This window comes from Pteropus medius, unplaced genomic scaffold (genome assembly GCF_902729225.1).
Source record: "Pteropus medius unplaced genomic scaffold, Ma_sr-lr_union100, whole genome shotgun sequence".
Taxonomy (NCBI): Eukaryota; Metazoa; Chordata; class Mammalia; order Chiroptera; family Pteropodidae; genus Pteropus; species Pteropus medius.
This window is the reverse complement of record NW_024352786.1, coordinates 9,963,931-9,987,014: the sequence shown is the minus strand read 5'-3', so window position 1 is coordinate 9,987,014 and position 23,084 is coordinate 9,963,931. Positions and strand designations below refer to the sequence as shown.

General features: G+C 39.5%; 1 protein-coding gene across 1 annotated transcript in view; it reads left to right on the top strand.

Annotated features, from left to right (window-relative positions):
* The first annotated feature begins 4,138 nt into the window (after positions 1-4,138).
* PGM2 (phosphoglucomutase 2) overlaps positions 4,139-23,084 on the top strand; it is a 31,650-nt gene continuing 12,704 nt past the window's right edge. The window contains exons 1-8 of the mRNA XM_039848671.1: positions 4,139-4,299; positions 9,077-9,244; positions 13,587-13,693; positions 16,833-16,917; positions 18,169-18,252; positions 18,383-18,576; positions 21,512-21,701; positions 22,437-22,534. Of these exons, the coding sequence (XP_039704605.1) occupies positions 4,204-4,299; positions 9,077-9,244; positions 13,587-13,693; positions 16,833-16,917; positions 18,169-18,252; positions 18,383-18,576; positions 21,512-21,701; positions 22,437-22,534 (1,022 nt within the window). The 5' untranslated portion in view covers positions 4,139-4,203. The remainder of the gene's footprint in view (positions 4,300-9,076; positions 9,245-13,586; positions 13,694-16,832; positions 16,918-18,168; positions 18,253-18,382; positions 18,577-21,511; positions 21,702-22,436; positions 22,535-23,084) is intronic.

Genomic DNA, 23,084 nt, shown 5'->3' with positions numbered 1-23,084 from the left:
AGGCCACATATTGAGATGGAGGAGCCAAAAAATGGAAGAATTCTGATCCCCAGGTGACTGTGGGAAATACAGCATCCATTGACTTACCCTGGACATGTAAGATGAGCAAGAAAAAAAAAAATCTTTGTTTCACTAAGTCCTGAAATTTAGGGATTAATTTATTACTTCAGTTGACTAATACAGAATGCCAACCTAGTAGAACTTTTTAGGGATTAATTTATTACTTCAGCTGACTAATACAGAATGTCAACCTAGTAGAACTTTTGTATCAACAGCTAACATTTACTGAGTGCTTACTCTACGCCAGGCAGTATGTTAAGCATTTTGCACGTATTTCTTCATTTAAGCCCCACACCACTCTTATGTGGTGGGCACTATTATTGCTTCCATTCTAGAAATAAGGAAACTGAGGCCAAAAGAAGTTGAGTGATTTGTCCAGGGTTCCCCAGAGAACAAAAGGTATAGGCAGGATCCAGGCCTAACTCTAGAACCTTACCTTTTCCCACGTGAGGAAAGACTAGGCTCTGGGTAGGCAAAGATAAATATAGTGCCATTCCTGTCCTCAAGGAGTCACAATATAGCAGGGGAGAGACTAGGAAATGAAAATTATAATGAAACGAATGTGCAGGCAATACTGGAGATGAGGCAGCATGTTAATAGGCACCATAGAGATGCAATCAGCAAAATCCAGACTGTGGGAAACCAATAGGACAAATGACCCAGTGTCTTCAACAAATAAATTATGAAGAAATTGAGACAGAACCTATAGTTTAAAAGAGACCTAAAAACTTATCAACCAATGGAAGGAGTATCTGGCTCCTGATTCAAGCAAAGTGTAAGGGAGGGAAAAAAAGATACTGCTGGATATTTGAAATTTTAAACACTAAATGTTTATTAATATATATATTCCTTAATATATAATATTAATATATATTCCTTAATATATTAAGGAATTACTAATTTCAACATCAAAATGTTTAGGTGATATAATGGTTTTGTGTCGACCTTTTAGAAATATATGCTAAAACATTTATAGAAGAAACGATAGGGAACCTTCAAAGTACTCAAGAAGTGGAAGGGGGTGTATAAAACAAGATTGGCGATGGATGATCACAGTTGACCTGAGTGACAGTTGCATGGGGATCAATCTTAGTAAATATTTAAAACATTACAAAATAAATGTTTCTAAATAACTGTTCCTGGGCTGGATACAAAAGAACTGGAAGAATCGCTGACAAAGTGTTTGGGGAAGTTGGGAAAACTTCCAACAAAAATGGGACAACCACGTGTGAAACTGTGCCTGGGCAGCAAGGGAGCACACACAAACAAAATTATTTTGAGCGCCGCCTAACACTATAAATGCCAAGAGGTGGTTAATATTTGTTTTTTATCAAGAGCCAACTGCTGTAACATGGAAACAGGTTACCAGAGTTTATAGAACTTTCTCTATGGTCATATGTAGACATAGGCTGAACAAAACAGGAGATTGAACATTCGATTTGAAAATCAGGAGACTTGGCACAAGAATCTTGGCTCTGTCATTGACTGGCTGTGTGTCTTAAAGAAGAGCTCTGAAATTCTGTGTCTTGGTTTTCTAATGTACAAAACAAGAAGGGCTGAATTATTCTCAAAGACTGTCCTGCTCCAGCATTCTATTCTTCTCTGTGGCTTCCACAGCCAGATGTTAATTTGGGGTCATATGTAGGAATCAGCTGCTTCCGGTCACTTTAGTATTATCATCAGAAACAAAAAGTGGTACAGTGATGATCCATCTTAGTCACAGGAGACCCTGAGTCTCCTGAACATAGAGGCCCCACTGATACAACCTTCAAGAGGCTGGTTTCTACTTCACATGGGAAGCAGAAGGGAAGGACAGAGTGAGATCATTGTGCATTGTTTTTCACACAGCACCTGACATTTTGATGCCCCTCACAGGTTAAGGGAGCAGAATTTATCCACAACTTGGCAATGCTTTGTGAAAAGTTCCTCCGGGCTTGAAAATTCTACTTGCTTTCTTTCCTTGATATTAAATATTGAGAAATCTGCCCCTTGGTGTCCCAATAGAGGTTAACATAGTACTAATGGGATGTCACCATGGGCCTATCATTTCTGTGCTGAGGAAAGTAATGAAAACTGTCAAAATATTCCCTTGCCATGCCACTCCCCACACCTTTCAAACTGCAAAAGAGACTCAGCTGCAACTACCCCCATCATGGAGGGAAAGATAAGGGAGGCCTAGAACTACCCCCCCACCCCCCGCACCAAGCCTTCCCTCACCCACTCCACCCTGGCAGAAGGCTGGAAGCTGCACAGACTCATCTGGGAGAGCTCTGTCATTTGCGAAGGAAATAAGGGTAAGGGAGACCTGCCTGGTCTGACCCTCCGTGTCCCATAATTTCTGTCCTACCATGACTGAAAAGAAGATTGGTCAAGTGCAGAGAAAGAAGACAGCCCTGAGTGTGGCAGATCCACAGACAACCTGACAGATGGGAGACTAAGGCTGTCCATCTTTCTACTCTTCTTCCCACATTTAGGGCTTTCTCCATCTCCCTGGCATCTCCACGTAAGCTTCAAGTGCTCAGAGCAGCCCCCGAGCCTAGGACAACGCCCTAATGGAATCGCCTTGCTTTCCTTCCAACATTTTTATCACTTTGTAACTATACATTAACTGATGTGATTATATAATTAATATGCCTCTCTCATTACACTTAAAGGGATATTATAGATCCTGGATATATATTGTTTACTTTTTAAAAAATGAAATAAAATACACGGAAAATGCACAATTCATATACGCAGCCCAGTGAATTATTACAAAGTGAACAAATATGAGCAACCACTACCCAGGTCAAGAAATAGAACGGTCCCAGCCTCTCAGAAGGCACTCACCTCCTTCCCCAGAATATCATCTTTATGATGTCCTGAGATTAGTTTTGCCTCCTTTTTAAAGTTTTAAATCTTAAGACTTTCAAAAATTGAGACATAATTTACAAATCCAGTGAAATTTATCCTTTAGAGCGTACAATTCTATGAGTTTCGGCAAACACATAGAGTTGTGTTTATGGCAACCACAATCGAAATACAGAACAGTTCCATCACCCTCCAAATTCCCTTGTGTGCTTTCATAGTCAGCTCCTCTTCCGAACCCAGTTCTTGAAAACCACTGATCTGTTTTCTTTCCCTATATTGTTACCTATTCTAGAATTTTGTATATACAGAATGAGCTAGTATTTGGGGGGTGGGGATGGGTGGAGGAAGGGTCTGGCTTCTTTCCCTCAACATAATGTTTGTGAAGTTCATCCATGGTGTTGTGTATAATAGTTCATTTTCATTGCTGTATGAATATACCATAATTTGTTTGTATCATTGTATAAATATACAATGTATGTGTCCATTGTATTGTTGATGGACATTCGAGTAGTTTCTAGTTTAGGGGATTATAAATAATGCTGCTGGAAACATTCTGCATTTATCTTTTCATGTTCACTGCATGCATCTCTATGGCTTGGTGATCCCTGGGTAATGATGAGGTATTCTTATCATTAGTTTCCAGAAGTTTCATTTCATCTTTCCCACTTAGATCTACAACTGACCTGAAATGCATATTTACATGTGACATGACCTTGGAGCTCAAGTTTCTTTTTTCTTTTTTCGACACGGATACCATTAATTAAAAAAGTCCTGTCCCCTTGCTCTGCAGTGCTTCCTCTGAGGTACAGACACTGTCCTCACATGTGTAGTTTTGTTTCTGGACGCTCCATTCCATTCCACCGCCTGTTTATCATAATGCTCCCACTTTATTCTTGTTCAAGATATTTCTGGGTTATTTTTGACCTTCGGAATTTCTACTTAATTTTTAGGATCCTGAGTTTACTCATCCTTGGATCCCAGCCCCCTGACACTGTACCTGGCACACAAGTAGGAATTCAGTGAATACCTGTTGTATGAATGGGGGTGACCTGAGGACCTTTCAGGGATAATGGGAAAGACTCAGCACCCTACTTCCCCACCCCATGCTTCTGCCCGGCTACTCCCAGAGGAGCGCAGATGAACTGCAGGGAGGCGTGATCCCGGACAGAGCGCGTCATCGTCCTCCCAGACCGACTGGTTCTGCGCCGGGTCTCCCCGCCCCGGTCCCCGCCTCTCCCCTGCCTGCCGGAAGGGCGCGATCACCTCCGCCCGAGCTTGGTGGCTGCAGCGGGGATGGCGGCGGCGGCGACTGCGGCTAAGGGAGGCAGTGGTCCGGCCACGGACACCCGGCTGGACCAGGAGACGGCCCGGTGGCTACGGTGGGACAGGGTAAGGGGCGACAGGGTGCTGGGACGGCCGAGGCGAGGTGCGGGGTCCTCTGCCTAGCCCCGGGCGCCGCCTTTCCCGCGGCGAATGCCGGCGCCCGCCTTTTCTTCTTCCCTCCGCTCGGGAAGACAGAGGAGGAGGTCGCAGAGCAGCTGCCAGGCTTCCTCGGGTCCGGCCTTCGTTTGTCTGGGAAGGGTTGTCCCGAGAGAAAACCAGCCATCCCTCCTGCCAGGCTGTCAGTTCGGCATTGGGGGTGTGAGCCGGGTCGGCCTGAACGCGGCCAAGCTCAGGGGTACTGTCTAACTGCGGAGCGCAGGCGTCTGGGTCACTCAGACCGCCAGCTCGTCCTCTGATGTCGCGGGTGCATCCCCCGCCCACCCAGAATCGTTCCATCTCGCCTGTTCCTTTTCCTCCTGGGCACTTTGCAGACCACCCTTCCCATCCACATCTCCCAAGTGCTTCGTTGCGAGCACGGGTCCTCCCGGCGGGGCCCCGCCTGACTTCAGGTGGCTTCCTCCAGTCTCTGACTTTGCTGAGAAGATGAGAGGGAACCCCTTACACGCAGCAACCCGTAGTTCTTCCCTTCACGCTCTTATATGCTAGAGCAAAGAGAGAATAAAGGGTCCAGCTCCAGACATGTCACGACTCCTCTCTTTTCTAACTTGTCTCTCGCTTCCTGCTTGTTCCTTCAGGCATGATGTTCGTTCTCTGCTCTCTTCTGCTGAACTTATTTCTGATGCTGTTACTTTCATGTTTTGGATTCGAACTTACATGTGGCTTACGGAAAGAGGCCTACCCTGGCTCCCAAGGGTAAATTATTTCTCCCTAATACTCTCCTTAAACACGGTTCTTTTCCTTCATCATTCTTACTGAGATTGGTCAAAAAGCCAAAATAAAAACTTGTTAGTAGGTTTACTTGTTTAATGCCTGTCTGCAGACCTGACTTCGAAGGTGTGGGACCCATTCGGTGGCACAGGACTCGTTCTAGGAGGACGCAGCTTTGGTTTAATACTCTGCTGTCTTGTCTTAAAATTTTTTTCATTGTTGAACAAGTGGTCCCATTTTGCACTTGACCCCTGCAAATCGTGTAGTGGAGCCTGTCTACTCTTTCACTAATGTTCATGGTTTATAAAGCCTGACGCAGGGCCCGCACATAGTAGATATAGATTTTGTCTGCTCTCTCAAAGTAGAGTATTCCTCTGAAACCTTTCATAAGCTGAAACAAGTTACTATTAATTTATATGGAAAAATTTTTTAGCATTCCCAGACCCCCCCAAAATAGCCTACCAAATCATACCAAATACACATTAAACCTAAAATAACGCTAACATATAATAAAAGCAGGAATGATGTGATAAATACACACCACACTTTCACTTCGTATACCCAAAAACTCACTCAAGCAATAGACTTTCCATCTTATCCTTAAGTAGATACTAACTAAAGTGGACCTCTTTACAGTTAGCAGAACCAGTAGTAACTTTGTCTGTCAGTTTTCTAGATTCTTTCTGCATGTAGATAGGATGAATGGTGGACGTGGGCAAATTCGAAGCACATGCAATGTCTCTATGTCATTCTCCTTGGTCGAAATGTTTAATCACATCGTTTTAAGCTAAGCCTAACACCCTATGAGCTCTCTTAGGACACATCTTGCTAAGGGATGAACAAAATAAACCAAGATGAAGCAAAGATGCTCACAGACACAGTTCAAAGCTATTGGGCTTGATGCTGAGATGCTGAGTGTATTTCCTGGGAAAGGAGCTTAGCGGCCTCTCTTGCTGCTGGAGTTGCTGCCACCTCTGTAAGGGCTGCTACCAAACAAACGCTAATCGCTATTTTCACTTTTCGCCTTTTTTCATAAAAGTGAAAATCCTCCCCCATTTCTTTTCAGTTAGCAAAACCTGGTACTAATGTAGGTATTTCATAACACACACTTTGGAAAAGCGGAAGGTACCTGTACCTAAAATAGTTGTTAAGAAAATGAAGCTGATTGCACATCCTATCAGCAGGGCCAGCTTCCCCTCTTTGCCCTCTGGGTCGCTGTAGGTGGAATGCAAGTCCTGTTTTTGAATGCTATTGGCAACTCGGGTGGTTTTTCTTTTCCTGGAAAGACATTGTAATTCTTTAGGGAAGGAAAGTGTTTCCATTTCTGATAACTTAGTAACTTGGAGTGTGTAGAAATGGTTTAGAGGCACAGCTGGTAATGAATTGTTCCATAAAACGTTCCCTTTGAAGAAATGAAAACCCGATTTCCACAAAATGTTGTATCTGTAGAGGGATAGTACCTCCCTGGTTGGAGGTGAGGGAATGTTGTCCTTTTTATTTTTTGATCACTCCCACTTTTCTTGTTCTTTCCTCTCTCGATTTCTTCTTTGGTTTGAGAGAGGCCACAGAGGGAACTTCCCACCAGCTAAAAGCACTGGAGCTCTTTGGTCTGAGTCCCCCAAGGGTGAAGGAGCAAGGTATCTGGCAGGTGCCCTGTTCCCACTGGACCTTCATCCCTGTTCCTTTGGCTGCTGTCAGCTTTGGTCACTCCCACAGCTGATTCTCACTTCTGCTGCTCTCTTGACTTTTCATTCTTATCTCTCTGCCTTCTTTAGTTTCTCTCAGGCTATTGGTCTTTTATAGATCTCGAAGGCCAGGTAGGATTTTCCGAATCTACACTGAGGATCACCACATATTGGCTGTGACCTGAAAGTCTTTGCTTTCTCATTCACTTGACAAATACTAATCGTTTTATGTTCCAGACCTCAGCTCCTCTTTGGGGGCTGCTGACACTCTGATTGGTCAGATTGTGCTCTGTGATCAGTGACTATTGCTTTTAACCAAAAAGGTGAGCTTTTACTTGATTCTTCTTGGATCTGGAACGATCTGCAAATGTGGGCTGAAGTCCAGAAAGCCAAGGTTTTATTGCAATAACATTACAAAGTTTAATTTTGCGGTCACATCTTGCCCGCATGTTCATCTCGTGGGATGATTGATGACTGATAGAAATAAAGAACTTACTCTATTGTTCCTCTGAATTCTTCATTTAAAATGTCTAATATGGAATTAATATAATTGTCATTTTTCTCTATTCTTAACATTTTCTGCAACTGTTATACAAAAAAAATAGGGCAATGTAAAATGAATTTAAATGATTCATGTGAATGTCTATTTGAAGCAGTTAATGTAATAGAAAAGGCACTAAGTTAATGCTGATTATGCTCTTTAAGCAAGTCTTTTATTAATCTCTGAGGCTTTCCCATCTGTGAAAAGGGATTTTTGATATTTGTCTGCCTCTTGCCGTCATTATAAGATTTAAATGTAACCAGGTTTGTGAAAGCATTGTACAAATTATAAAACATTACAAGTAAGATTTTGATTTAAATTACATAACCTTATCACTCTCTGGAAAAATTTGAAGATATTAGGGAAGAAAATGAACATTTGACTACAACTAAATGCCAGACAGAGAAAGATGTTTTATATTAATTTAATGTAAACCACCTCAAAAACCACTTCATGAGGAAGACCTAGACTGTTTGCCCAAGTGAATAGAGTTGGTGAGTGGTGGTGTGGCTGAGATTCCATTCTGGGTGTCAGACCCCAAAACCTGTATGTTCATTTCCTTTCTCCAGAAGTGCTTGCCTTCGTAGGAAAGAAAATAATACTTACGTTATAAAGGAAAAGACTGTGTTCTTCTACTCAGAGCACTTCTGACATCAACTGTTTGAGTTTTCCATACCAAATGTGTGTCCTACAATTCAGCTCAGTTCTGACACAAACTCCGGGGAGTTATTACAGACCCTCCAGCTTCAGGACTCCGTCCCACAATACTGCCCCCACTTCAGATGCCAGTAGAGTCTCAGGTTGTCACTTGTACTTCTGACCAACCAGTGATAAATCTGGGGTTACCATGACCACCTTCTTGGGTTTGATAATTTCTTAGAACAGCTCGCAGAACTAAGGAGATCACTTCGCTTACTATTACCAGTTTTATTATACAGAACACAACTCAGAAACAGCCAATGGAAGAGATCACAAGGCAAGGTATGTAGGAAGAGGTGCAGAGAGAGCTTCCACGCCATTTCCAGGAGCACCACATTCCCAGCACCTCTGTGTGTTCACCAGCCCAGAAGCTTTCTAAACCCTGTTGTTTAGGGTTTTTATGGAGGTTCTATTACATAGGCATGATTAACTAAATCCTTGGCCATTGATGATTGAACCTAATCTCCAGCCTAGCTCCCCTCCCTGGAGGTCGAGGGATGGGGCTGAAAGTTCCAACCCTCCAATCATATGGTTGGCTCCCCTGACAACTAGCTCCCATCCTCCAAGAGTCATCTCGTTAGTGTAAACTCAGTATGGCTGTGAAGAAGTGTTATTAAGAATAGCAAAAGATGCTCCTCTCCTTAGTCAGAAGTTCTAAGGGTTTTAGAAGTTCCGTGCCAGGAACCAAGGGCTAAATATTTCTATTCTAAAACTATCCTAAACTATTCTAAAACTAAATATGTATTATTATATCACAATATCACTCATTATAATTAAAAAGAAACTTTATGCTTCGAATGTCAAAAGCATCAAAATATTGAAAAGCATATATCTATATCTATATCTATAGATAGATAGATAGATAGATAGATAGATAGATAGATAGATGTAGATATAGATATATTTCATAAAGTAATATATATATATATATTCTCCTCCAGGTAGAATTATTGTAGATTTTTTCATTTTTCAGATTTTTTATTCTGTTGTTCACATGGCTATATCTGGTGTATACATTTCTATTTTGCAGAACCCTTTAACTCTAGAGTCAGTGAAACAACTAATTGCAGGAAGTAATAAAGAAGAACTACAAAAATGTTTTGGGGCTCGAATGAAGTTTGGGACAGCTGGCCTCAGAGCTGCTATGGGAGCGGGAATTTCTCATATGAACGATTTAACCATCATCCAGACTACACAGGTACCACATTTTTATATTTCTTAGTTATTCTTAATATACCCATAGTGTTACAAGGTAAACTGTGGCATATTAAAAATTTTAGGAGTTTATTTGAGCAAAAATCTGCTCGAATTGGCAGTACTGAATGAAATGGTTGGGAGCACTCTACTGAAGGAAGCTAGGAAAAAGACTACAGAAAAGAGGCAGAAGCAGAACAAAGATATTATAGTTTGGCTATAGATCAAGTGGTTGCCTTATTTGGGACTGCCTACTTAGCATTAGGTTTTGATTTCTTAACCCTGAGGCCTTTACAAGCTTCAGTTTTGGCTCACTTAACAGGTTTTAGCTTGCTTTCTTAGGCTACTGAAGGCATTAAAACTATCTCAATCCGATGGCCTCCTTGTTTAATTAATTTAACCCCAGGATCCTTTTGTGTTTGACAGGTCTAATTTGTTTTAAATATGACCAGGTCTTGCGGGTTTGCCTGGGCACAGAGAGTCACACATTTATTCCATAAAGTAAGGCTCGCACAGTTGGTTGAAGCCATAGTTGTTTCAAAACTCATACAGCCTTTTATTCTTTCATTCATTTAACAGAGAGTTATTGAGTGCTTATGTGCCAAGCATTGGGTATATAATAATGACTAAAACAGAGAGATTTTCTGATGGAGCTTTCATTCCAGTACAAATCTACCAACTGATCTGACTGATTTTTATGATGGTCTTGTAATATTTGTTCTGGCTGTACAGCTGCAAGAATTTAAAAAGTTTTTCTTACTGCCAGAGCAACCAAGAGCCAATTCGGTTTAGTTTCATTGTATAGTATAGGTGGAAATTATTGCTGAGTTCCCTTGCCTTCATTTATAAATTTTACTCTCAGAGTATAGACACAACTTTAGAAATAGAGATGAAGCCTTTGCCACTGAGTATGGAGAGTTCCATTTACAATGGAAATGAAGAATAGATTATTCCGTTTTTCCAACTACTTGGACTTGTTAAAAATGAAGGTCACTTTAATTCTAGAAAAGAAAAGGCTAGAAAAATTGACTAATGGTGATTACGTGTACCTCACATGTACCTTTCGTAAAAGGGAGTTGGGCACGTTCTAGCAAAACCCTAAGAAGGCAGGAAAACCTTGCCTGAGAATACAGAGTTGCCATGGGAACCCCTAGCCACAAATACTTGTTTAGCAGTAGGGCTCCCTGACATCTTTGCGGGCAGGCTAGGAATGGAGTGAGCCTGGGAATCCTGTTCTACTTGATGATAACACGGAATTGTGCTGCTGATGAAGGTCACCTTCTGCTCTGTTTACTAGGGCTGTAGCACAAATCACCCAAAACACTGATGTTAAACAGTTAATTTTGCTCACAGATCTGTAATGTGAATGGAGCTCAGTGGGGACAGTTAATCTCGGTTACACATGGCATCACTTGGGCAGCTAGGAACCTGGAATCGTCTGAAAGCCCCCTCACTCATACATCTGCAGTTATTGCTGGCTTTGCCTGACGCCTTAGCTGGGCCTGGACCACTCACTACATGTGGCCTGGGATATAGCAAGCAGAGAGAGAGAGTGTGTGCGCCAGGTGGAGGCTGTATTGACTTTTATAATCTCACCTTGAAAGTCAACCCAAATCACTTCCACCATACCCTATATGTTAAAAGTGAGTCAGTATTTAAGGAGATGGCATGTAGACAGCCACCTCTCAATGGAGGAATGTCAATGTCACATGAGAGGAGCATGTGGGATGGGATATATTGGCATGGCCATCTTTGGAAAATCCTATTGGTCACTCCTCCAGTTTGGCCTAATTTGGGAGAATTCTAAGGGATTGAACCTATAGCCTTTTCTCCTATATTCATCTACATCTAGTTTCTAGGAATGATGAAATCTTTCCCTAGAAAAGTTTTAGGACTTACCTCATACCTCTCTCCCCCAGGGAAATAGGTCTCTTCTGGGAGTAGACCCTGTAATAGCTAAGAATCCTACTAAACTAAGATGAGTAGATCTTAAGATCCCTTAAAGGTATCTGGTTCAATCCCTTGGGATAATTACCCCTGTATTCCCCACCACTCCAAAGTGGTCGTCCAGCCTACGCTGAAACACTGAAACAACAGGAATCGAGGAGGCCAAGAGTTAAGGCAATGTTATGAGAGTAGCAGGTGCATTTTTAAAATCTTAGGAGTGGTTTCCAAATTAGAGGAAAAAGATTCCCAGGACAAACCCCCCCCAGTCAGGTTCCACTCCCGGCCTTGGCTAGCGTGGTGACAGAATGTGCTGGCTTTCACTATGGCCTCGGCACCCTGCCCGCTGGTCTCCAATGTGGACTGTCATCCTAATGGTGCCCCCAAAAGCCATCTGGTTGGATTTAAGGAGCAGATATATGTGAGTCTAGAACACCCTAGTGGGAAACAGGGTAGAGATCAGCGAGAAACTTTTATATTGTTTCCCTCATCAGTAGAGGTTATAATTTCCTCTTAGGTTACGTAACCAAGCCACGAAACGTCAATGATGGAGAACCCATTGTCTTCTGAAATAGCCTATCTATCTTTGGATTGTTCTCATTAAAAAATAGTTTCTGAAGGAAACTGGACTCTGGATGGTAATCACACAATAGAATATGTAGATGTCAAATTATAATGTACACCTGAAAATTATATGATTGTATTAACCAATGTTACCTCAATAAACTTAAAAAAATGCTTTCATTATTTTGAGTCAAAATCTATCTTTCTGTAGCTTTTACGTATTGGTCATAGTTTGACCTTTGAAGCCATACAAAGTTTATTTCTTATGTCCTAAGATAACATTTCAATTCGGAAAAATCTTCTTCATCCCACACTGAGTCTTTCCTATAGAATAAGCATCGCCCTTTCCCTTAGCCATTCTCTCAGGTCCTCAGCCTCAGCAATTTGGAGATATGAGATTTTGGACTAAAAGCTGAATGCTTTTTGCCCCTTGAGCTTTAAGGCCACAAGATAGGAGTCAACCAGGGAGAGAGAGAAGGTTACAAGCATCTCAGTGCTTTCTGGGGAACCCACAAAACCAAAACACATGTGTCCTTATTTCTTTGTATCACTCAACCTCAGAAGATATGCCCAACACAATGTTTTTGTTCAGGAAATACCAAAGGCATTCTAAACCAGCACGGCTCTGGCAACGAAGCTATGAAGTATCCACCTCCCCTGCGCCCCCCCGCACCCCCCAACCAAAATGAGTTATAATTATTTTTTACAAGACTTCATTCAATCAAAGTGAAGTGAGTAATGTGAACCATCATTATTACCCAATCAACCTTGTTCTCTTTGCTCTGTAATAAAACCTATTTTATCTGGTAATCTAAACCTATTGAATTCAAAGTTCAATAGGTTTAACATCTTCTAATGTGTTCTAATCTTCCATATTTTGGATTTTTGCAATGTTATTGCGTGCACTAAGATACAAGACTTATGTATTCCATCAATTCTAAGCAAATGGTAATAACCCAAACTCTGCACAATTTTTTTTCATGTAATTGGCTAGGTCATATAATTGGACTGCTATGGCCTCCTTAAGACCTCTGCCTGCTGGAAACAATATCACAAATAAATAGAACATCTTTAAACTAGTTAAGTGTCAACATCTTATCAAACATATTAAGTTTCTTTGACCTACTGACAATACAGAGCAGGCAAAAATGTCTGAAAAACCCCCATGTCCTCAGGCATTTAAGAACTAATGTAGAAGAAGGAGTATAGGCTTAGGAAAATAATAAAAATAATGCTCCTAACAGCAAACACATAGTGCTTCCTTGGTGTTAGATTCTCAGCATTTGGTGTATTTTAACTCATATAACAACCCTTTGAGGTAGGTGCTGTTGTTATTCCTGTTTTATAGAAGAGGAAACTGAGGCACAAAGAGGTTAAGGAACTTGATATTTGCTTATAGGTGGCGGAGTGGAGTCCAAACCCACAAACCCACTGTGTGCTTTTAACCCAGCACTGAACCACTTCCAACCAGACCTGGGGAGCAATTCCAGGCTCTGCTACTTGTGTATCTAGGCAAATCACTGAGCCTCTCCGAGCCTTAGTTTTCCCTGTAAAATGAAATTTCTTGGCAAAGTTCATCCAAGGTTAGTGATAATAGTTAAGTGTCAGACACAGTACCTGATACATATAGACAGGCAATAATTAAAGCTGTTACTCTTCTGTTGTTCAGTTTGTTTAGTTACTGAGGGATTTCTTTCCTCTCTGCTACAGTATTTCTTTCCTCTCTTGTAGAAGCCAAAAATATGCCAAAATATATGCCAAAAATAGGTATATGCCAAAAATATATATATGATGTGGTAAAACATATATATTCTTTTAATCTATGGGATATTTTTTAGGGATTTTGCAGATACCTGGAAAAACAATTCAGTGACCTTAAGCAAAGAGGTGTTGTGATCAGCTTTGATGCTCGAGCTCACCCAGCAAGTGGAGGCAGCAGCAGAAGGTATTTAAAGATATTTACAAAATGATATCTTTGTAGTGTATGTTGTGACTTTATTTTTAATCACCATTTCAATAGCTTGCCTTTAAAAAGCATTTGTCAGCTGCATTGCTTAACTATAAAAATGATGGGTAAATTCTGTTTGCAACTTTTAAGAATTCTGATTTTACATTTGGGCTAAGAAAATGAAATCATTTCAGCAATTTAGAATTTAATACCTATCTAAAAGAAAAAAAAATTAAGAGAGAATATTATTTTTCCCTCTCACTTTCTTCCTTTTATGTCATTTTCTTTCTCCCACTACTAAGCCTCATGAGCTCCTTTCCATTCTTGAATGCCCATTTTAAGCTGTGTTCTTGTAATATGCCCAAACCAATGAGACTCTTATGAAGCTGTGAGCAGATGACGATGGTAATGGTGGTGGTGATGATGATGGTGGTGGTGGTGATGGTGGTGATGATGATGACAGGCTAGCAATCCTTTGAGTGCCGAATGTAAGCTAGGCACTACTCATTTAATCTTCACAACAACCTGTAAGGTATGTACTTTTATCTCTTTGCTCTAAAATCATAAAGCAAAGAAGGAGCCACAATTAAACATAAAGAAGCTGGTACCAGGGATGGCAAATTTTTTCTCTAAAGGACAAATAATAAACATCCTACACATTGTGGGTCATACAGTCTCTGTCACAATTACTAGTTCTGCCACGTACCACAAAAACAGCCATAGACAATACATAACTGAATGGGCATGACAGTGTTTCAATAAAACTTTATTTACAAAATGGGCTGTAGTTTGCTTAGCCCTGCTCTTAATCATATAATGTGACCTTTTTTTTTTAACTTGAATACCTCCCTTATTATTATGAATTTTTTATCATTCCGGAGTATAAATATTAGTAGTTTCTCAGATCAGAATTCAAATATTTAATATTATTGAAATTCTAATTAACTTTACAGTGCCGGATGAGTTCATAGATCGTAATTTTTGCCTTTCAAGAGTTTCTAATCTAAGAGAAAAGGATGGATGGGAACAAACGTGTGGCTGTGAGGAAGGGAACATGGCCAGAGCAAAAGACTAGATGACATCAGTCCCCAGATTGAACTCAGAATGGCCTAAGATTTTTGGTCTTCAGCTGAAAGATCAAAAATGTGATTTTTTAAAAATAATGCAAGAGAGGAGCTGTAGCTCTCAGGGAGAGATGCACATGAAGTACATTCACAAGAGAGTGATGTCGTACGAACCAGAATATTAGTTTGTCAGTTTTCAGTTATTGAACTTAAGTTAGTTGGAATTAGGTCATATACATACGTTACCAACCCCAGGGGCAGACCAGAGCCTCCAGCCAGAGCATGTACAGTGCATATATATGACTAGCTGCTTGTTTAGCATCTCAAATTACTTCATTTTAGGCTGCTTCTGGTTTACACATCCTTCAAATATGTTAACATAGTCAGTTAAGGTACAGATATTTCTTGCTCTGGCCTTAAAGCTATATTATTTTCAAAAAGTAACTGATGTTACTAATTCTACTTAAGTTTATGGTTCAAGTCTCAGTTGGACAGGATGGGATGGAGTGGAGGTCAGGGCTGCCATCACTTGCAACATGCAAGTATTTAGAGACTGTAAACTAAATATTAAGCCAGTACATGGTAAAACATTTATAATGAATCAATGGAATATTCTTAAAGTGTTGGATACTATTGCGGTCTCAGAATTTTACCTAAGGAAATGTTTATTTGTTCTTTAATCTTCCGATTGTAAATATCTAGTGGGGAACATAAGCATATGCAGAGAGCACACTGAATCTTTTTTTTATGCACATTTGTAACTTAGTTCATATATATCATGTATATAATAATCATTTATATGTTGAGTGTCTCCTTTGCCAGCTTTAAGAAAGCTCCTTCGAGGTCAACCTGACACGATTAATGTTTCATGCAGGTGAAAGTGACTTCCATGCCATTCATTCTAGTAAATGCAATTTAGGTTTAATTCAAATTTTTATTAAACTTGTTTTTTTGCTGAATTTTGTTATTTTTATGACTTCCGCTATGTAGAGGCAATTTTTTTTTTCTGTCAAAATCATTCTTGTATTGCTATTTACCCTAGGGATTTTCAGTTGTTAAAGGGCAGAGTTTCCTCTTTGTGCCCCCAGACAGCTCCTGGAATAGTGTTTGATGAAGCTAGTGCTCAAGAAATATTTGGAGAGAGAATGAATGATCTGATTGTTTAATCCTGTAGTGGTATAATTTGTTCAATGGAAGAAAATTGCTCATTCATTGTGGTAAAGTATTTTACTCCAAGCATGAAGAAAGACTTGATGCTGTGTTCTGTGTCCTACCCTAAGCCATTTGCTGTAGAAATTGAGAAAAATATCAAAGTATCAAAAATTTAGGTTTTCTTTTACGGGCTGGATGGAGCCAAGGTGTATATATGTCACATATGTATATGTCACATATATACATATAATATACACATATACATACATGTATATGTCAGCATGCCTTGTATATGCCAATAAATGCAATATGTAATTAAATGGTAGTATGCGTGGTCTATCCTGGATTGTGATACCTTTAGACTGGGGTTTCTTAGTTCCTGTACTATTGACATGTGACTTCATACTGGGACGGATAATTCTTTGTTGTGGGGAACTGTCTCGTGCATCGTAGGGTGATTTATAAGCATCCTTGGCTTCTACCCACTAGCTGCCAGTAGCACCATACCCCTATCCCCATTGACAACCAAAAATGTCTCCAGACATTTCAGATGCCACGGGGGTGGGGGTGGGGGGGAATCACTCTTGGCCAAGACCCACTGAGATAGAGAGTTGAAGGACCTGGGCGCAGGCCTGGCTCAGCTGCTAAGTGGCTGTTGGACATATGGAACAAGTTGTTTGGCCTTTTTTTTTGCTTTAGTCTCCTTTCTGAAAAACAAAGAGGTGGAATGAGAAGATGCCTAAGGTTCTTCCAGCTTTAATGTTCTATGCCAGTGGAAAAACAATAAATGTTTTCCTTGATCTGGCTTCTATACTCAACCTAAAGAAGTGGTAAGGCATTAATTTCCTTCTTTACTGTCTGTCACCCATGGTCCTGACAACATTCCTCTTCTTTCTCTACCTGTCCCACTACCTTTCCAGATTCGCCCGACTTGCTGCAACTACGTTTATCACTCAGGGAATTCCTGTGTACCTGTTTTCCGACATAACCCCAACCCCTTTTGTGGTAAGTAGCTGTTTTATAATTTCCTATCATGGGACCGGGGTTGGGGCGTGGCTGAATCGTACAGGCCTTAGTGCTGTTGAGATTCAAGTATCTGAATGACAGAAAAGCTCCCAGACATTTATTGAGCATCCTCTCTTCTCTCCCGAAATGTTTCTCCCACGTCCGGGTAATATTTCTCTGGTATTCAACTTTTGATTCGTCAGAATCGATTTATTTTTAAGTGCAATTTTCCTTTTGCTTATATTCAAAGGCTGTTTTAACTACTTAGCAAAATATATTTTGTTTGTTTGATGTTTCATTTGGTTTATAGTTTTTTTCCCCCCGCCGGCTATCACAATTAGAAAACTTCTTGGGTCTAAACCATACCTTAACCATGAATACTTTTGACAAGGTGGTGCACCAGCTTTTTCTACAAACGCATCGATCTAAATATTCATGACCAATTCAGAAAACATTCTTGACATGTTTTAGTAAGATTTTTTTATCAAATCCTTAATGTAGCAGAATCTAGAGAAAAAGACAACAGAGACTGTGGCAGATGTTGTTTTTAACTAGATAAAACTTCTAAGAGCGGGGCCAGATGCTCACAGTATATGTTTTTAGAAGTTAAGCCAAAAACATGATTTGAATGCAGTTACATCAAGTTGAGATGAGCGTGCATATATACAGAAGTAAGTTCGACTAGTTTTGTGTTTACTGTCTCCAGCGCACTGACAGGTAGATGTAGCATGTCCTAGATTGTAAATATCTCAGTGGACAGTCAATGTCACTTCCCAATTTGGTTCAAGTTTCATTGTTTGATGGCAAAATTACAATGTTATTTTTATATCAGACATGAATTAAATGAGTGTCTCATGATCTTTTCCCACACCATGGAGCGGTTCTCCCCTTTTTTTTGTTCCAGGACATATGAAGGATGTGAGATAATGCCTGAGAGGACCCTGTTGATTCATCATGGGAGGCTGGAGGGGGAGAGATGATTAGAATCTGGGGCTGCCTGTGTATGATAAATCTCATAGGCAGCCATATATATATATATCACCCTACATATATATATGTATATATATATACACACACACACACACTATATATATACACACACACATATGTATGTATACATATATATGCATGTATATATATATAAAATGTTTGTTAAAAGGGAACAAGTTGGCACATCAAATAACATATGATAGACATTTTAAGTATATCTAATTTTTTGTTTAACACTCTTCTTGTTTCCTACTATTACAGCCCTATACAGTATCACATTTGAAACTTTGTGCTGGAATCATGATAACTGCCTCTCACAATCCAAAGCAGGACAATGGTTATAAGGTATTTTTACTCTTCTACCCACATGTTTGTCCTTCTGTATGAATCCTAAACCTTTACAGTTTGGGAGCACAAGGAATGGATGCTTTTCCATTAACCTTACACTCTCTGGATATGTTTCTGCATTCTCTAGGTCTATTGGGATAATGGAGCTCAGATCATCTCTCCTCATGATAAAGGGATTTCTCAAGCTATTGAAGAAAATCTAGAGCCATGGCCACAAGCTTGGGATGATTCTTTAATTAATAGCAGTGCACTTCTTCACGACCCAAGTGCTTCCATCAATAAGGACTACTTTGAAGACCTTAAAGAATACTGTTTTCACAGGTAAATGGATTGTAAACTCACCTCAAGTGAGTTAAATTAATGTGATTTAGCTGAATTCTATCAGTATTCATTTAAGTTTTCTATTGGTACATATACTGTAGCTGCATCTGATTTTTAGAGACTGTAGATAGGGGGTTGGTAATGTTTCTTAAAAGACAGTAAAGATTTTTGACTTTATGGGCCTTATGGATTATGTCACAACTACTCGACTCTGCCATAGGAGTCAAGGAAAGCAGCCATAGATGCAGTAGGAAAGCAGCCATAGATGATACATAAATGAATGAGCACAAACATAGCTGTGTTAAAAAAATAATAATAAAAAATAAAACTTTATTTATAAAAGCAGGTGGTTGGCTCACAGGCCACAGTTTGCTGACCTCTGTGGTAGAATCATATATATGTAATGTGAAGGTGTGTGTATACATATGTCTGTGTGTATATGTATGTAAAAAGAAAACTGCTGAAAGGTGTCAAATAAGAAACGCTGGCTTTTTTTTTTTGTCTTTCCAGAAATTTTCTGTGGATATCCACGCATATTATAAACGTAATATATATTTAAGGCCATAAATAGAAATATACTGTACATGTAGTTTGTTCTATGCCTTTATTCTCCCAGTAACTATAGACACAGACTAGATAGTTACACAGATAAGACAAGCAGAGCGACAGTGTTGTCCTTCTGTAGTACTCTGTGGGTCCCACCATTCCCGATTGTCCTCCTAGCAAGAAACCGCTGATTTTAAAGAAGCAAAATTTCTAGGTTGTCTCTAATATTGTGCTTGTTGGGTCACCGGGAAGTGGAGGCTCTTGTGTGGAGTGTTGAACCCCAGTTCTGTCTGAAGCGAGCGGCCACATGAGCTGGGTGCTAGTATGTGCAAATGTATTCCAGAGTCACCAGATCATCAGCTTTTTTCTCCCTAAAAGAAACTGGAAACCTAGATCTTGTTGGTGAAATCTCTTAATTTTTAAATGATGGGGACAATTCTTTAAATGGTGAACAGTCTAAACAAAAGACATCTGTGAGCCTTCCCTCCATCCCTCTGATTGAACTTCACAAAGGCTGAGGGTTTTTAGTTTTCTGCTGCCCTAAATGGCTCTGGAGTCAACACCCTTGAGAGTACTTTGTATGTGTGTGTGGGGGGGGAAGGGGTGCGTGTGCACGTGTGCGTGCCTGTGTGTGTGTCCTTAGGTAGATTTCTGGCATCAGAATTGTATATGCATTTACAAAGTTAATAATGGTTAACAAATTGCTCCCTAAAAATGTTACACTAATTGACACTCCCACCAACAGTATATGGTAACAGTATATGATCCACACATTCTTATCTACACTGGACATTATCAAATTTCTCATTTTTCCCAATTCGCTAAATGAAAGTAGTATCTCACTTTATTTGCATTCTTGTAAATAAGCTATTTTTTCATATTTATTTAACCTATGTTTTTCTATGTATTTTTCCATCTTTTGCAGTTGTAAAACCTCTTTGCTTATATAGAAAACTAGTTTTCATTTCTTTTCAAATATTGTTTTCCATTCTATTGTTACCTTTGGACTTTTTCTTTGGATCTTTTTGCTGAACTTTTGTAAAATGTGATAATGTTTATCAGTTTTTTAACTTACAGCTTCTAGGTTTTGTGTTATACTTAAGAAGACTTTCTTTACACCAAGATTATTTTTAAAAATCCTCCCCTTTTTTTTGAACTTACATGTTTATATTTCATAATGTTTAAATCTTTTGAGTCATTGGTGATTTTCAATTTTGTATGAGTTACAAAATAGGAAGGCAAATTAGTTTTTTTCCGAAAAGGTTTGAAGTTGCACCAACACGTTAAATTGAAGAACCTATCTTTCTTTGAGTAATTGAAAATATCACCTTTATTAAACAATTTCCAACACAAATTGTGTTTATTATATCTCAGATAACTGCGATAGGCCCTTCACTTGTACTAATTAATCTCATTTTAATCTTCACAGTGATGCTGAGGGTAGGTTCTGATGTATTGCCTTTTTATAGATGAGAAAACAGAGAGGTTAAGTAAATAACCAACTGTCACACAGCTTGTAAGTGGCAGAGCTCCAGGATGTAAATTCAGTCTGTCTCCAAAGCATGTTAACCACTAAGCCTTACTACTTCTCATATATGTTTCCCATTTCAAATTTGATCATATTCTGACTCTATTCTGCTCCTTTAATTTGCCTTTTTATATCTAGTACTCTTAGAACTAAACTGTTCTAATTGTGTTAGTTTTATAATTCACTCTAATATCTTAGAGATATTTTCCCAGGTTTGTTCTTACTAATGTTACCTGTTTATTGTTCTAGATGCATTTTATTTTCAAGGGGATGTTTGTTTTAAACCACTATTATCTTAGAGAACACTTTGTTCATTTACTCATTGCCAAAAGAAACAGACAGTAACCTAAGCTTCCGTGTCCTGTCACATTTGGTTAGAATGGACTTTTTGAAAATCATTTTTGAAGTTAGTAAAGAGTCTGAGGAGCTCCAGAGCTGGCACTGCCATGGGCAGCCACCCATAGGCAGCTGTGAGTCTCTCCTGGAACCCAAGCCTGGGGCTCGCTCTTTTATCCCATTCTAGATGTAAACGCTGTTGCATAAAACAAACTCTGAAAGTAATCAGATTTGCTGAAAACAGCTATAGAGTAAAATTTAAAACTTGAAATATGTTGAGGGAGGGGTGTATATTTGGGAGAGAGTGGATAAGTTTTGTTTTTTTTTTTTAATGGAATTAGAAAGATCCTCAGTTGTCTTATTCTTATGACATTGACATTTTTTGTAGTTCCTCAGTTGTCTTATTCTTATGACATTGATATTTTTTGTAGTTCGGGATCTGGTTTCTTGATATTTTGCAAACCTTCCAGTTTGGGGAGCCACATTTGTATATTTTATCAGTTTCCACGATGTGTCTGATTCTAGGAGTGTGAACAAGGAGACCAAGTTGAAGTTTGTGCACACCTCTGTCCACGGCGTGGGTCATGACTTTGTGCAGTCGGCTTTCAGAGCTTTCGGCTTCGTTCCTCCCGAGGCTGTTCCTGAACAGAAAGATCCCGATCCTGAGTTCCCGACAGTGAAATACCCAAACCCCGAAGAGGGTAAAGATGTCTTGGTAACCTAATATTGTCAATTATACAATTTACCTCTTATCTTCAAAAACTACTGCTATCAAGTAAAATAAGTTTCTATGTGCTTTCATTGTGTTGAACACCAACAACAAAAATTTCATCATTGGAAATTTTATGTTTATTAATCATGTCTTAAAGGAATTTTCACATTAGATATATTAGCATCAAATAAGAGAGCTGAAATCTTAAAGATGTTTTAAATTTAATTTAATTAAGTTTAAATTTAACCTACTGTGCTTTTTTAATGCCAAAAAGGAACAGTAATAGAATGGAAGTTTATCACATGATTTTTATCCCTTAACTGTCATTTTTCTGATAGGAAGAAGTGCTATGTAAATTGTACCTCCTTCAACCTTTTTTAAAGGTTAGGGTAGCAATGATATTTAGAGAGTCGATTTATTTTGGTTGGTTTGTGAGGCTGATCACACGCGAAGCCTGGAAATACCAGTCCAACCACATACACACATACAAACATACACGCTATCAGATGTGGGGTGAATTTAATGGGCAGTCTGGGGTCGTGAGTTGATATCAGCTCCCATTTTCTGACCTCTGGCTTAGGAAGTAATATGTGACCAGGCAGGACCAGCTCCAAAAATAAAATTCATCCTTAGTTTGGGGAATGTTCTCTTTTAGTTCTTAAAGAACTGAATGTTTTTAAAGAATGCAATGTGCTTGATTCTTGATTGAAGTACTCTTCTCTTTCTACTCTTTTTCAGACTTTATCTTTTGCTTTGGCTGACAAAATCAAGGCCAAGATCATTTTAGCAAATGACCCTGATGCTGATAGACTTGCTGTGGCAGAAAAACAAGATAGGTACAAGTTAATTTTGATTATCTAGAAAACATAAAGGGTGACTTCAGATTAAAATGTTTTGGGAGAGACTAGACCTATTTAGAAATATTTCCTATTTATTTTGCAAATGATCATCTTACTGGACTTTTGTCAAGTCCTCCAACATAGAGTAAGGTGCCGATTTGGGAGCCACACAGTTGGCAAGCATAACGCAGAGTAAACCAGTCCAATATGTGTTTGGAATTGAAATTACTATTTGTTATCTTCTCTTATTTTATCATTGATTTCATTATAGTTAATGACTCAGTGGCTGCTGGGGGCAAAGTACTTGGCTTGGTGCTGGCTTTACAGTTCAGTACTTGCCAAAGGGTTTGGTAAGGAGCTAGACCTTCAAGGAAATTTTGAATATAGGTTGAGCAGACCAGAGAGGAATACCTGTGGTATGGAGTACTGATAGTGTCAAGGCATATTTGACCGTGGAGTTTGTTGTAAGGTAGGCAGGGTCTAAGTAGTTTCGGGTGTCAAACAGCATATGTGATGTTTTTGGGGGTAGTGGGGTGCTGCCAAAGGG